Source organism: Cherax quadricarinatus, chromosome 7 (assembly GCF_038502225.1).
Source record: "Cherax quadricarinatus isolate ZL_2023a chromosome 7, ASM3850222v1, whole genome shotgun sequence".
Lineage (NCBI taxonomy): Eukaryota > Metazoa > Arthropoda > Malacostraca > Decapoda > Parastacidae > Cherax > Cherax quadricarinatus.
Genome location: NC_091298.1, coordinates 56134890 through 56152095, shown reverse-complemented (window position 1 = coordinate 56152095; position 17206 = coordinate 56134890). Strand labels below are relative to the sequence as shown.

Below are 17206 nucleotides of genomic sequence, written 5' to 3'. Positions count from 1 at the left end.
AATACTAAACAAACACAGTGATATATACTTTTTTCGTTAGGTTCAGAATGATTTCGGCAAAATTATTGCATACACAAATTTTCACTTGACCTATATGGCAAGATGAGCGTTGCTATTTAAGACAAGATCGCAAGTTCTGCCTATTCGGCACGACATATATATATATATATATATATATATATATATATATATATATATATATATATATATATATATATATATATTATTATTATCACACTGGCCGATTCCCACCAAGGCAGGGTGGCCCAAAAAAGAAAAACTTTCACCATCATTCACTCCATCACTGTCTTGCCAGAAGGGTGCTTTACACTACAGTTTTTAAACTGCAACATTAACACCCCTCCTTCAGAGTGCAGGCACTGTACTTCCCATCTCCAGGACTCAAGTCCAGCCTGCCGGTTTCCCTGAACCCCTTCATAAATGTTACTTTGCTCACACTCCAACAGCACGTCAAGTATTAAAAACCATTTGTCTCCATTCACTCCTATCAAACACGCTCACACATGCCTGCTGGAAGTCCAAGCCCCTCGCACACAAAACCTCCTTTACCCCCTCCCTCCAACCTTTCCTAGGCCGACCCCTACCCCGCCTTCCTTCCACTACAGACTGATACATTCTTGAAGTCATTCTGTTTCGCTCCATTCTCTCTACATGTCCGAACCACCTCAACAACCCTTCCTCAGCCCTCTGGACAACAGTTTTGGTAATCCCGCACCTCCTCCTAACTTCCAAACTACGAATTCTCTGCATTATATTCACACCACACATTGCCCTCAGACATGACATCTCCACTGCCTCCAGCCTTCTCCTCGCTGCAACAGTCATCACCCATGCTTCACACCCATATAAGAGTGTTGGTAAAACTATACTCTCATACATTCCCCTCTTTGCCTCCAAGGACAAAGTTCTTTGTCTCCACAGACTCCTAAGTGCACCACTCACCCTTTTCCCCTCATCAATTCTATGATTCACCTCATCTTTCATAGACCCATCCGTTGACACGTCCACTCCCAAATATCTGTTTACATTCACCTCCTCCATACTCTCTCCCTCCAATCTGATATCCAATCTTTCATCACCTAATATTTTTGTTATCCTCATAACCTTACTCTTTCCTGTATTCACTTTTAATTTTCTTCTTTTTGCATACCCTACCAAATTCATCCACCAATCTCTGCAACTTCTCTTCAGAATCTCCCAAGAGCACAGTGTCATCAGCAAAGAGCAACTGTGACAACTCCCACTTTATGTGTGATTCTTTATCTTTTAACTCCACGCCTCTTGCCAAGACCCTCGCATTTACTTCTCTTACAACCCCATCTATAAATATATTAAACAACCACGGTGACATCACACATCCTTGTCTAAGGCCTACTTTTACTGGGAAATAATTTCCCTCTTTCCTACATACTCTAACTTGAGCCTCACTATCCTCGTAAAAACTCTTCACTGCTTTCAGTAACCTACATCCTACACCATACACCTGCAACATCTGCCACATTGCCCCCCTATCCACCCTGTCATACGCCTTTTCCAAATCCATAAATGCCACAAAGACCTCTTTAGCCTTATCTAAATACTATTCGCTTATGTGTTTCACTGTAAACACCTGGTCCACACACCCCCTATCTTTCCTAAAGCCTCCTTGTTCATCTGCTATCCTATTCTCCGTCTTACTCTTAATTCTTTGAATAATAACTCTACCATACACTTTACCAGGTACACTCAACAAACTTATCCCCCTATAATTTTTGCACTCTCTTTTGTCCCCTTTGCCTTTATACAAAGGAACTATGCATGCTCTCTGCCAATCCCTAGGTACCTTACCCTCTTCCATACATTTATTAAATAATTGCACCAACCACTCCAAAACTATATCCCCACCTGCTTTTAACATTTCTATCTTTATCCCATCAATCCCGGCTGCCTTACCCCCTTTCATTTTACCTACTGCCTCACGAACTTCCCCCACTCACAACTGGCTCTTCCTCACTCCTACAAGATGTTATTCCTCCTTGCCCTATACACGAAATCACAGCTTCCCTATCTTCATCAACATTTAACAATTCCTCAATATATTCCCTCCATCTTCCCAATACCTCTAACTCTCCATTTAATAACTCTCCTCTCCTATTTTTAACTGACAAATCCATTTGTTCTCTAGGCTTCCTTAACTTGTTAATCTCACTCCAAAACTTTTTCTTATTTTCAACAAAATTTGTTGATAACATCTCACCCACTCTCTCATTTGCTCTCTTTTTACATTGCTTCACCACTCTCTTAACCTCTCTCTTTTTCTCCATATACTCTTCCCTCCTTGCATCACTTCTACTTTGTAAAAACTTCTCATATGCTAACTTTTTCTTCCTTACTACTCTCTTTACATTATCATTCCACCAATCACTCCTCTTCCCTCCCGCACCCACCTTCCTGTAACCACAAACTTCTGCTGAACACTCCAACACTACATTTTTAAACCTACCCCATACCTCTTCGACCCCATTGCCTATGCTCTCATTAGCCCATCTATCCTCCAATAGCTGTTTATATCTTACCCTAACTGCCTCCTCTTTTAGTTTATAAACCTTCACCTCTCTCTTCCCTGATGCTTCTATTCTCCTTGTATCCCATCTACCTTTTACTCTCAGTGTAGCTACAACTAAAAATTTATCTGATATATCTATGGCCTCTCTATAAACATGTACATCCTGAAGTCTACTCAGCAGTCTTTTATCTACCAATACATAATCCAACAAACTACTGTCATTTCGCCCTACATCGTATCTTGTATACTTATTTATCCTCTTTTTCCTAAAATATGTATTACCTATAACTAAACCCCTTTCTATACAAAGTTCAATCAAAGGGATCCCATTATCATTTACACCTTGCACCCCAAACTTACCTACCACACCCTCTCTAAAAGTTTCTCCTACTTTAGCATTCAGGTCCCCTACCACAGTTACTCTCTCACTTGGTTCAAAGGCTCCTATACATTCACTTAACATCTCCCAAAATCTTTCTCTCTCCTCTACATTCCTCTCTTCTCCAGGTGCATACACGCTTATTATGACCCACTTTTCGCATCCAACCTTTACTTTAATCCACATAATTCTTGAATTTACACATTCATATTCTCTTTTCTCCTTCCATAACTGATCCTTCAACATTACTGCTACCCCTTCCTTTGCTCTAACTCTCTCAGATACTCCAGATTTAATCCCATTTATTTCCCCCCACCGAAACTCCCCTACCCCCTTCAGCTTCGTTTCGCTTAGGGCCAGGACATCCAACTTCTTTTCATTCATAACATCAGCAATCATCTGTTTCTTGTCATCCGCACTACATCCACGCACATTCAAGCATCCCAGTTTTATAAAGTTTTTCTTCTTCTCTTTTATATATATATATATATATATATATATATATATATATATATATATATATATATATATATATATGTGTGTATGTGTGTGTGCGTATGTTTATGTGTATGTGTGTGTGTGTGTATGTGTCTGTGTGTGTGAATGTGTATGTGTGACTGTGCATGTGTGTGTGTATGTGTGTGTGTATGTTTGTGTGTGTGTGTGTATGTGTGTGTGTTATGTGTGTGTGTGTAATGCAGGGTACTGATCAACACGCTCCAGCCTCTCAAAACTGACGGGTCAATATAATAATGTCTCACATGCCCTACAAAACCAGAAAGATGACTGCATAACGTAGACAAACTTCGCGAAAGTTTCCCACAAGTGTGAACACAGTGTAATAACACTTAAAATACTTACAAAAGTAATAACTGTAAAAGTAAGTAGATGGAGTTTCAACTTTCTAAACACATCTGACCCAAAAGTGCCATTATTAACGAAGTGGTCGAGTGCCCACATCACAACTGCAAGCCTCCACAGGTTCGCTTTTCAGATTAATAATAACAATAATCTTTATTTTTACAAGTAGGTGATACAAGATACACAGACCATAGCTGACATCAATGACATACTATACAGAAAGCTCCCTGGTTATGCAGAGCATTCCGGGCAAATTATGTTTTGTCCCCGGGATGCGACCCACATCAGTCGACTAACACCCAGGTACCTATTTACTGCTAGGTGAACAGGAACAGCAGGTGTCTTAAGGAAATACGCCTTCATGTCTCCACCTGTATTGAGGGATTGAACCACAGGCCCCAGTGTATGAGATGAGTGCGCTACCAACCAAGCTACGGGACGTATGAATATATATCCACACACCTGATAGCCGACTTCTGAGGGTGGTATGTAGGGAAGAACTCGAAAGTGAGGTGAGGTAGGACAAAAGAGTTCCCAGCCAGTAACTCAGAGACATAACAGAATGGCAGCCGGTTCTGTTTATATCTCAGTACATTAGTGTGTATTACTCTTCCCGATCTCTTGCTCAACACAGACAAGGCTATGAATCATACTTCATCTTTCGCAGACACAACACTGTAGGTGAGGTAGGTTCATGAAAAACACCAGCAGACACAACACTATGAGTCTGAGTCATGAACAACACCAGCAGACACAACACTATGTGAGTGAGTCATGAAAAACACCAGCAGACACAACACTATGAGTCTGAGTCATGAACAACACCAGCAGACACAACACTATGTGAGTGAGTCATGAAAAACACCAGCAGACACAACACTATGTGAGTCTGAGTCATGAAAAACACCAGCAGACAACACTGTGAGTTTGAGTCATGAACAACACCAGCAGACACAACACTATGTGAGTCTGAGTCATGAAAAACACCAGCAGACAACACTGTGAGTTTGAGTCATGAACAACACCAGCAGACACAACACTATGTGAGTTTGAGTCATGAAAAACACCAGCAGACACAGCAATTCACCAGCTCATTGGGACAATCCACCAATTCACTGGAACAATTCACCAATTCACTGGAACAGTCCACTCATTCACTGGAACAATTCGTCAATTCACTGGAACAATCCAATAATTCACTGGAACAATCCACCAGTTCACCGGAACAATCCACATCGACATAAGGTTTCCCTCTTAAGTGGATGTTCTTGTCGTTGGGAGACCAGTCCACTTATATATATAGTCACGGGGAAGCGCTAAGCCTGTAAACGTCACACAACGCCTGTGTAATGACTGACAATCAGGTGTGATTGGAGCACAAGAAGGGTAGCTACAGTTCCTCGGATCAAGAACCCCTCATTAGCCCCTCATGGTAGTGGCAGTGAGAGGCATGGTAAGAGAAAATTTATTCGGATTATTTACCCTGGATTTCCCAGAGGTTTAATAACCCAAGATAACTCAAGCAGTGTGACTCATTCCCGGAGGAGGGAGAGGGCTTAGCTCCTCCCCCAGGATGCGACCCCAAAACCGTTCGCAGCTAGGCGAACAGGGGCAACACGCGCGAAAGAGATTCATGCGTCTCGCCTCGCTGATATTGAACCCGCGTCCTTTCGGTTGTGAGCCCAACCCTACCACAGAGCTACGAGGTAATTCTCAGTAGACGAAAATTATAGTGTAAATATCATGCTATTCTCTTAAAAATTAATTCACTGCTGTTCTTTCATATTTGTGGTTCCAAACCAATCTGATCACAAACCATTGTACGGGAGGGGATTGAACTCGCGGCAAGTGAGTCGTAAAACTCCCCACAAGTACCGTGTTTTGTTTGCAATCATGTCATTGTGATGTCGTGAGTCAATCTGATCATACGCTGGGTTCAAGGAAGCAATCAGGTATGATCTCAGGGAAGGGAACGTTGCTTTAGTTCTTTGGATCGATAACTGGAGCTACTTCAACGATCCTTGATCACTGAGTGAAGGAGGTCATGCACGGCCTTCCGTTAGCGGTTTTACCACTGATGACTCCGTCTACCACTGCTTCACCTCATCTGTTTGCAGTATATAAGCCCCTTCTATGCGGATATGTTGCACTTTTACCAACATTGATGGACTGAACACATCGACTCCAGGCTAAGGGACTTATTTCCTCAAACTCATCCTCATTTTTCACCGTTCTTCTTTGTTTTGAACTGAAGAAGCCACTGGCTGGCGAAACGTTTCCAGAATAAACATACACAGATGTTGTCCAAATGCCTCAATGATCAACAATGACTGATGAAGTTCTTTTACAAGTTTCACTCAAGGTCGTGTAGGCTACAGTGTGTCTTAGCAGACCTGGAGCAGCATCAAGGCAGCCTCCTCCATGAAGAACATTCTATGTCAGTGGTAGAATATACTGAGAGTTATGTTGGTATGACACAACATGCGGTTTATATAATACTATGAAACACACACCGTGTCTTTATTAATACACAACAATGAGGAGAAACATTGTTTATCACGAAGACACTCAACACAACACAAGGGCACTCAACACAACACAAAGGCACTCAACACAACACAAAGGCACTCAACACAACACAAAGGCACTCAACACAACACAAAGGCACTCAACACAACACAAAGGCACTCAACACAACACAAAGGCACTCAACACAACACAAAGGCACTCAACACAACACAAAGGCACTCAACACAACACAAAGGCACTCAACACAACACAAAGGCACTCAACACAACACAAAGGCACTCAACACAACACAAAGGCACTCAACACAACACAAAGGCACTCAACACAACACAAAGGCACTCAACACAACACAAAGGCACTCAACACAACACAAAGGCACTCAACACAACACAAAGGCACTCAACACAACACAAAGGCACTCAACACAACACAAAGGCACTCAACACAACACAAGGGCACTCAACATAACACGAAGTCACTCAACGCAACACAAAGGCACTCAACACAACACGAAGGAACTCAACACAACACGAAGTCACTCAACACAACACGAAGTCACTCAGCACAACACGAAGTCACTCAGCACAACACGAAGTCACTCAACACAACACGAAGTCACTCAACACAACACGAAGGCACTCAACACAACACGAAGTCACTCAACACAACACGAAGTCACTCAACACAACACGAAGTCACTCAACACAACACGAAGGCACTCAACACAACACGAAGTCACTCAACACAACACGAAGTCACTCAGCACAACACGAAGTCACTCAACACAACACGAAGTCACTCAACACAACACGAAGTCACTCAGCACAACACGAAGTCACTCAACACAACACAATGTACTCAACACAACACAAAGGCACTCAACACAACACAAGGGCACTCAACACAACACGAAGTCACTCAACACAACACGAAGTCACTCAACACAACACGAAGGAACTCAACACAACACGAAGGAACTCAACACAACACGAAGTCACTCAACACAACACGAAGGAACTCAACACAACACGAAGTCACTCAACACAACACGAAGGAACTCAACACAACACGAAGTCACTCAACACAACACGAAGTCACTCAACACAACACGAAGGAACTCAACACAACACGAAGTCACTCAACACAACACGAAGGAACTCAACACAACACGAAGTCACTCAACACAACACGAAGGAACTCAACACAACACGAAGTCACTCAACACAACACGAAGGAACTCAACACAACACGAAGTCACTCAACACAACACGAAGTCACTCAACACAACACGAAGGAACTCAACACAACACGAAGTCACTCAACACAACACGAAGGAACTCAACACAACACGAAGTCACTCAACACAACACGAAGGTACTCAACACAGCACAAGGGCACTCAACACAACACGAAGTCACTCAACACAACACAAGGGCACTCAACACAACACGAAGTCACTCAACACAACACAAGGGCACTCAACACAACACGAAGTCACTCAACACAACACAAGGGCACTCAACACAGCACAAGGGCACTCAACACAACACAAGGGCACTCAACACAGCACAAGGGCACTCAACACAACACAAGGGCACTCAAAACAACACGAAGTCACTCAACACAACACAAGGGCACTCAACACAACACGAAGGTACTCAACACAGCACAAGGGCACTCAACACAACACGAAGTCACTCAACACAACACAAGGGCACTCAACACAACAAGAAGGTACTCAACACAACACGAAGTCACTCAACACAACACGAAGTCACTCAACACAACACAAGGGCACTCAACACAACACGAAGTCACTCAACACAACACAAGGGCACTCAACACAACACGAAGGTACTCAACACAGCACAAGGGCACTCAACACAACACGAAGTCACTCAACACAACACAAGGGCACTCAACACAACACGAAGTCACTCAACACAACACAAGGGCACTCAACACAACACGAAGTCACTCAACACAACACGAAGTCACTCAACACAACACGAAGTCACTCAACACAGCACGAAGTCACTCAACACAACAAGAAGGTACTCAACACAACACGAAGTCACTCAACACAACACGAAGTCACTCAACACAACACAAGGGCACTCAAAACAACACGAAGTCACTCAACACAACACAAGGGCACTCAACACAACACGAAGTCACTCAACACAACACGAAGTCACTCAACACAACACGAAGTCACTCAACACAACACGAAGGCACTCAACACAACACGAAGGCACTCAACACAACACGAAGGCACTCAACACAACACAAGGGCACTCAACACAACACGAAGTCACTCAACACAACACGAAGTCACTCAACACAACACGAAGTCACTCAACACAACACGAAGTCACTCAACACAACAAGAAGGTACTCAACACGAAGTCACTCAACACAACACGAAGTCACTCAACACAGCACGAAGTCACTCAACACAACAGTAAGTCACTCAACACAACACGAAGTCACTCAACACAACACGAAGGCACTCAACACAACAGGAAGGCACTCAACACAACAGGAAGGCACTCAACACAACACGAAGGCACTCAACACAACAGGAAGGCACTCAACACAACAGGAAGGCACTCAACACAACAGGAAGGCACTCAACACAACACGAAGGCACTCAACACAACACGAAGTCACTCAACACAACACGAAGGCACTCAACACAACAAGAAGGCACTCAACACAACACGAAGGCACTCAACACAACACGAAGTCACTCAACACAACAAGAAGGCACTCAACACAACACGAAGGCACTCAACACAACAGGAAGGCACTCAACACAACACGAAGGCACTCAACACAACAGGAAGGCACTCAACACAACAGGAAGTCACTCAACACAACACGAAGGCACTCAACACAACAGGAAGGCACTCAACACAACAGGAAGGCACTCAACACAACACGAAGTCACTCAACACAACAGGAAGGCACTCAACACAACACGAAGGCACTCAACACAACAGGAAGGCACTCAACACAACAGGAAGGCACTCAACACAACACGAAGTCACTCAACACAACACGAAGGCACTCAACACAACAGGAAGGCACTCAACAGGAAGGTAGTCAACACAACAATATTCATCTCTCCCTAACACACACTTTAAGCTTTTTATTTGAAATTATCAGCGGTTACCTTGACGTCAAGGAGAGCATCAAGCTGATCTTTCTCTCTTGGAGAGTCTCCAGGAAGAATACAAAGACAGAGAACAAGGAAAGGCTTCTACAACGTCCCGTGTCGTTGCTGAGGGAACATTACACCAGAGACAACTCTCTTTTATTAACACAAACAATTTATGCTAAAAGCATCTCATCTCATCTTGAGAGAATTAAGCGCATTAAATAAAAAAAATGTCTTTTATAATATTTAGATGAAGTGAATATAGTGTGTGAGAAGAGACAGGCACTGCTGTAAGGCTGTGTGTGTGTGTGTGTGTGTGTGTGTGTGTGTGTGTGTGTGTGTGTGTGTGTGTGTGTGTGTATGTGTGTGTGTGTGTGTATGTGTGTGTGTGTGTGTATGTGTGTGTGTGTGTGTGTGTGTGTGTGTGTATGTGTGTGTGTATGTGTGTGTGTGTGTGTGTGTGTGTGTGTGTGTGTGTGTGTGTGTATGTGTGTGTGTATGTGTGTGTGTGTGTGTGTGTGTGTGTGTGTGTGTGTGTGTGTGTGTGTGTGTGTGTGTGTGTGTGTGTGTGTGTGTGTGTGTGTGTGTGTATGTGTGTGTGTGTGTGTGTGTGTGTGTGTGTGTGTGTGTGTGTGTGTGTGTGTGTGTGTATGTGTGTGTGTGTGTGTATGTGTGTGTGTGTGTGTGTGTGTGTGTGTGTGTGTGTGTGTGTGTGTGTATGTGTGTGTGTGTGTGTGTGTGTGTGTGTGTGTGTGTGTGTGTGTGTGTGTGTGTGTGTGTGTGTGTGTGTGTGTGTGTGAAGAATATGAAGAAACAGAAGAGAAAAACGCAGACTCCAAAAATTTCTACTTGTAAAGAGAATAAAATGAAAACAGAAAGAAAAAAAAACAAACACTTCATCTCAACTTATCATAACAAAACAAATGAGAAGAGAAACCATAAACTCCCAAACTCCAATTGTAAAAATCCTAAAAAAAAAAAGAAGAGAAAAACATAAGCTTCTAAACTCCACCAGCAACCGGAAAAAAACAGAGATTCGAATACTCACGTCACGATACCAGGAGATCTTGTAGGTGGGAGGATTGGAATCTACATTACAGTTGAAGTACACATCTTGACCTTCCTTGACCACGGAGGACACCCCACGACCCAGCTCAATGGTGGCCACCGGTGGATCTGTGACACAACACTCGTTAAACACATTCTCACGCTGAGGGACTGACCACCTCGGTTTAGAAAAACGATTGAGCAAATACTACATCATACTAACAGTTATAATGCTAACCGATAAGCCAGCGGAAGGCCTCGGTCAGATGACCAAACTTTCCAGCTGCGGGTCATTATATGACTAAGACCCGCGTTAGGAATTACTTGTCCTGGTTCCTGACAAACATTACACCTACCTACTAAGACATATTAGAAAACTCTCGATCCTGGGACCTTGATCACTTCCGTATGTTAGAATTATTATTATTATAATCAAGGGGGAAGCGCTAAACCCGGAGGATTATACAGCGCCTGGGGGGGGGATATGTGGAAGGCATTCAGGCTTAATTCGGGGAACTGGAGCACAGATCCAATTCCCTAAATCAAGAGCCCCTCACCAACATCAAGGAACTTTCCTTGAGGGGCCGTATGTTAGAAGTGATCAAGATCCCAGGACCGATAATATTTTCTAATAAATATGACCTAGTATTTGCTGAAGAGCCTTTCTTAACCAAGTGGTCGGTATCTATCACCAAGGTTCATTACCAGTGACCACCTCGAACTACCCGGGTGATGCACTCATCACATCACCTTCACCTCTCCACTGCTTCTGCTGATACCATGTTGTAACCTCTTTATTCAACTGTTGAAGGCTAATGTGTAGGTAAAACCTTTCGGAATAAAGACACTTAACTGTTGCACATATGTCTTACTTAACAACCTGTCGATATTGTATATCATATTATATTCACACCGGACATATTCACCATCACGCCAGCTGAAGGTAAATATTTATCTTGCGAAATACGACGTATTTACCTTGTGAAATATGACACATATTTACCTTGTGAAATACGACACATATTTATCTTGTGAAATAAGACACATATTTACCTTGTGAAATACGACACATATTTATCTTGTGAAATAAGACACATATTTACCTTGTGAAATATGACACATATTTACCTTGTGAAATAAAACACATATTTACCTTGTGAAATAAAACACATATTTACCTTGTGAAATAAGACACATATTTACCTTGTGAAATAAAACACATATTTACCTTGTGAAATAAAACACATATTTACCTTGTTAAATAAGACACATATTTACCTTGTTAAATAAGACACATATTTACCTTGTGAAATAAGACACATATTTACCTTGTGAAATAAGACACATATTTACCTTGTGAAATAAGACACATATTTACCTTGTGAAATAAGACACATATTTACCTTGTGAAATAAGACATATTTACCTCATGAAAAAAGACATGCGCAGTATTAGGATATTTTAATGGGGAAACGTCTCGCCATGAGACACATAAGTCTAGCTTCACATTTCTCGGTATTAAATATCAAATCATACCAAGTTCCAGATCAACCAGTCTGTGGTGGATATGTGGACCAGCGGGCCGCCAGCAGCAACAGCCTTTTTGACATCAGACACACGCCTGGCCCAGGGCTGGGCTCCGGGAGTAGGAAAAACCTCTCGAAACTCATCGAAGGTATATCAAAGGTAGAGTAATAGACCATTTCCAGAATTATCTCCAGCCTGTCTGATGAAGATCATGGAATTATTATAGATTTTTGTTAATTTGTAGTTGGGGTAAAGCTCTTGAACCCCTGCGTGGCTGCAACAACTCATGAACATACACAAAGGAGAAGAAAATGAGTTGTCATTTTGGTACGTCCTTACACAATACACAAATAACCCGCACACAGAAGAGAGGAGCTTACGACTTTGTAAATGGTACAAGTCGGATCGAAACGTCGTCGTAAGCTCCTCTCTTCTATGTGAGGGTTACCTGTGTATCGTTCCAGTTGCGGTATTGTGCCTTTTTTGTTATTTAGGTACGTCCTTAATAATGATTCGAGATGGACCGAAACGTCGTCTAGCATTCATATTCAATTTTGGATTAATTGTGAATATGTGATGAACCTTCCTAATACAGAGTCAGAGACCTCACCACACTGGTTCACTGACACCACACAGGCTGATGCTCGCTTTTACAGACAACATGGAACACGTTATAGAAGTTATATTATTATTATTACACTGAAGCTCGTAAAAGCCGGAAAGCGCATGGGGAATGGGAGGTAATCAGATATGATTGAAGGAAAGTTAGTTTCAGTTGAATTAGGATCCCTTCACCAGTATATGATTGAAGGAGGGGAAGGTTAGTTCCAGTTGAATGATTCAGGAGCTCTTCACCAGACTCAAGGAACTCCAAGAAAAAGAAGTGAAACGCAATGCTGAAATCGAATGCCGGATGATAATTCGTAACTTCTCTTTCTGCGCGAACAACTCTGAACAATTCTGAGGGATGAGAACCCTCCGGCAGGGGTACCTTGATGCTGACTAAGGGCTCTTGATCGAAGGAATATGACGCAGTTTCCTCTCGCTATTTCTATCCCTAACACTCGTCCCCATACGACCTCCTGCAGCGCTTCCTGCAAGAGCTGCCTGAGGCTTTTACCTCTCCTGAGAGTCCATTCCCCAAGCACTGGTGAAGGAGATAGTGAAGCAAACACTGTCTGCCACACACTTATAGACTTCCGTTTATTAGCATCATACAACCACTTGCGTTTATAACCGCTCCCTACACCTCCGTATCTACATAAGGTATACGCACTGAGAGGTGTATATCTCTTGATGTGTAACTCTGTGTATACATAGTGAAAACAATGTACCACAGACTATAATGAAGGTACGGAAGAAGTTTTCATCGCTCTACGTAAGCCTGGTACTGATCTGACAAGAGTTCTACACAGAACGAAATGGGAAACAACCACAGGGGGAGTTGAATGATCCCTCTAGTCCTTTCGTGTTGCAATCAACACATCTTCAGAATCTTGCAATGTTGCAGAAATGAGTAGGAAGTCCAGGTAGATAAGTTCGTTCCCCTGAACAAATCTACCTGGACTTCCTACTCATTTCTGCAACATTGCAAGCTTCTGAAGGTGTGTTGATTACAACACGAAAGACCTTCAGCTATCATTCAATTCCCCTCTTGATTGTTTTGCATCTTGTATCGCTTGTTTGCAATTACTGCATAACAGGACGAGCTAACCCTCGCTCTGCACCTCCATATTGCCTGTTTACGCACCGAGAACTGACATCAATACACAGTACAAGTAACAAAGTATACTTGACTGCTGGTGTTAAATTATTTATAGTATACAATACTGATAAGTTGACGAGTAACACTTATGTACAGCTCGTGAGTATTTTTATTGATGAAACGTCTCGCCTACACAGCAGGCTTCACCAGTCAAATACGGGAGAACATAATATTAGAGACAGTGGAAATAGTATCTTTGAGGCCATCAGACCCCTCGGTTTACATGCCAGGTAGTCAGTCCCTCAAGCCTGGGGGACTAACCACCTTTTTTCACCACTACCATCACACCCATCCCCACCACCACTACCATCCCCACCACTACCATCCCCACCACCATCACTACCATCACCACTACCATCCACACCACTACCACCACCACCACTACCACCATCACCACAACTACCACCACCACCACCACTAAGACCTGGATAATTACCAGCATTACCTCTGGTGAAGGATAATCTCGCTATCAAAGCCATTAAGAGCACTACCTACCAGAGACGCTACCACCACCACTATCACCACAACTATCACTATCACCACAACTATCATTATCACCACAACTACCACTATCACCACAACTATCATTATCACCACAACTACCACTATCACCACAACTATCATTATTACCACAACTACCACTATCACCACAACTATCATTATCACCACAACTACTATCACCCTAACCACTATAACCACCACCACCCTCACCTGCACCACTACCACAAGCATCCCCACCACAACCACCACTACCAACATGATTACCACCCTATCTACCACCACCACCATCCCAACCACCTCTACTACCACCTCAACCACTACCACCACCACCACCACCCCAACCACCATCCTCCCACTACATTATTAACATATATATTAACCTTCATGGTAGATAAACGTTCCCACAGCGAAATAGATTGTTGGATTATATTTCATGCAGCACTAAACCCGTGTGGGTCATTCAGAGCCACGAGTAGTGAAGGCTCGATACTCCTGAGATGGTCTGTGACCAAACAAGTTGTTTGTGTTGGTTCTGCCTACCCACTAGTGGAAGAAGTCTTTGTTAGTGGTATGTTAGCATCATGTTGTTATTAAGTTAACATCATGTTATTAAGTTAACATCATGTTAGGAAGATGTTAACATCATGTTAGGAGGGTGTTAGCATCATGTTAGGAGAGTGTTAGCATCATGTTAGGAGAGTGTTAGCATCATGTTAGGAGAGTGTTAACATCATGTTAGGAGGGTGTTAGCATCATGTTAGGAGAGTGTTAGCATCATGTTAGGAGGGTGTTAGCATCATGTTAGGAGAGTGTTAGCATCATGTTAGGAGGGTGTTAGCATCATGTTAGGAGAGTGTTAGCATCATGTTAGGAGGGTGCTAACATCATGTTAGGAGAGTGTTAGCATCATGTTAGGAGAGTGTTAGCATCATGTTAGGAGGGTCTTAGCATCATGTTAGGAGAGTGTTAGCATCATGTTAGGAGGGTGTTAGGAGAGTGTTAGCATCATGTTAGAAGAGTGTTAGCATCATGTTAGGAGAGTGTTAACATCATGTTAGGAGAGTGTTAGCATCATGTTAGGAGGGTCTTAGCATCATGTTAGGAGAGTGTTAGCATCATGTTAGGAGGGTGTTAGCATCATGTTAGAAGAGTGTTAGCATCATGTTAGAAGGGTGTCAGCATCATGTTAGGAGAGTGTTAGCATCATGTTAGGAGGGTGTCAGCATCATGTTAGGAGGGTGTTAGCATCATGTTAGGAGAGTGTTAGCATCATGTTAGGAGGGTGTTAGCATCATGTTAGGAGAGTGTTAGCATCATGTTAGGAGGGTGTTAGCATCATGTTACGAGAGTGTTAGCATCATGTTAGGAGAGTGTTAGCATCATGTTAGGAGAGTGTTAGCATCATGTTAGGAGTGTTAGCATCATGTTAGGAGTGCTAGCATCATGTTAGGAGTGTTAGCATCATGTTAGGAGAGTGTTAGCATCATGTTAGGAGGGTGTTAGCATCATGTTAGGAGAGTGTTAGCATCATGTTAGGAGTGTTAGCATCATGTTAGGAGGGTGTTAGCATCATGTTAGGAGTGTTAGCATGTTAGGAGTGTTAGCATCATGTTAGGAGAGTGTTAGCATCATGTTAGGAGAGTGTTAGCATCATGTTAGGAGGGTGTTAGCATCATGTTAGGAGTGTTAGCATCATGTTAGGAGGGTGTTAGCATCATGTTAGAAGAGTGTTAGCATCATGTTAGGAGGGTGTCAGCATCATGTTAGGAGAGTGTTAGCATCATGTTAGGAGGGTGTCAGCATCATTTTAGGAGGGTATTAGCATCATGTTAGGAGGGTGTTAGCATCATGATAGGAGTGTTAGCATCATGTTAGGAGGGTGTTAGCATCATGTTAGGAGGGTGTTAGCATCATGTTAGGAGGGTGTCAGCATCATGTTAGGAGGGTATTAGCATCATGTTAGCAGGGTGTTAGCATCATGTTAGGAGAGTGTTAGCATCATGTTAGAAGAGTGTTAGCATCATGTTAGGAGGGTGTTAGCATCATGTTAGGAGGGTGTTAGCATCATGTTAGGAGGGTGTCAGCATCATGTTAGGAGGGTATTAGCATCATGTTAGCAGGGTGTTAGCATCATGCTAGGAGAGTGTTAGCATAATGTTAGGAGAGTGTTAGCATCATGTTAGGAGGGTGTTAGCATCATGTTAGGAGGGTGTTAGCATCATGCTAGGAGGGTGTTAGCATCATGTTAGGAGTGTTAGCATCATGTTAGGAGGGTGTTAGCATCATGTTAGGAGAGTGTTAGCATCATGTTAGGAGAGTGTTAGCATCATGTTAGGAGGGTGTTAGCATCATGTTAGGAGTGTTAGCATCATGTTAGGAGTGTTAGCATCATGTTAGGAGTGCTAGCATCATGTTAGGAGTGTTAGCATCATGTTAGGAGAGTGTTAGCATCATGTTAGGAGGGTGTTAGCATCATGTTAGGAGAGTGTTAGCATCATGTTAGGAGTGTTAGCATCATGTTAGGAGGGTGTTAGCATCATGTTAGTTAGGAGGGTCAGTGTTAGCATGTTAGGAGTGTTAGCATCATGTTAGGAGAGTGTTAGCATCATGTTAGGAGACTGTTAGCATCATGTTAGGAGGGTGTTAGCATCATGTCAGGAGGGTGTTAGCATCATGTTAGGAGGGTGTTAGCATCATGTTAGAAGAGTGTTAGCATCATGTTAGGAGAGTGTTAGCATCATGTTAGGAGAGTGTTAGCATCATGTTAGGAGGGTGTTAGCATCATGTTAGGAGGGTATTAGCATCATGTTAGCATCATGTTAGGAGTGTTAGCATCATGTTAGAAGAGTGTTAGCATCATGTTAGGAG

General features: G+C 42.7%; 1 protein-coding gene across 1 annotated transcript in view; it reads right to left on the bottom strand.

Moving 5' to 3' along the window:
• The window catches only part of LOC128687043 (nephrin), a 308655-nt gene that overhangs the window by 105009 nt on the left and 186440 nt on the right, over positions 1-17206 (bottom strand). The window contains exon 8 of the mRNA XM_070082505.1: positions 10547-10674. Coding sequence (XP_069938606.1) covers positions 10547-10674 — 128 coding nt within the window. The remainder of the gene's footprint in view (positions 1-10546; positions 10675-17206) is intronic.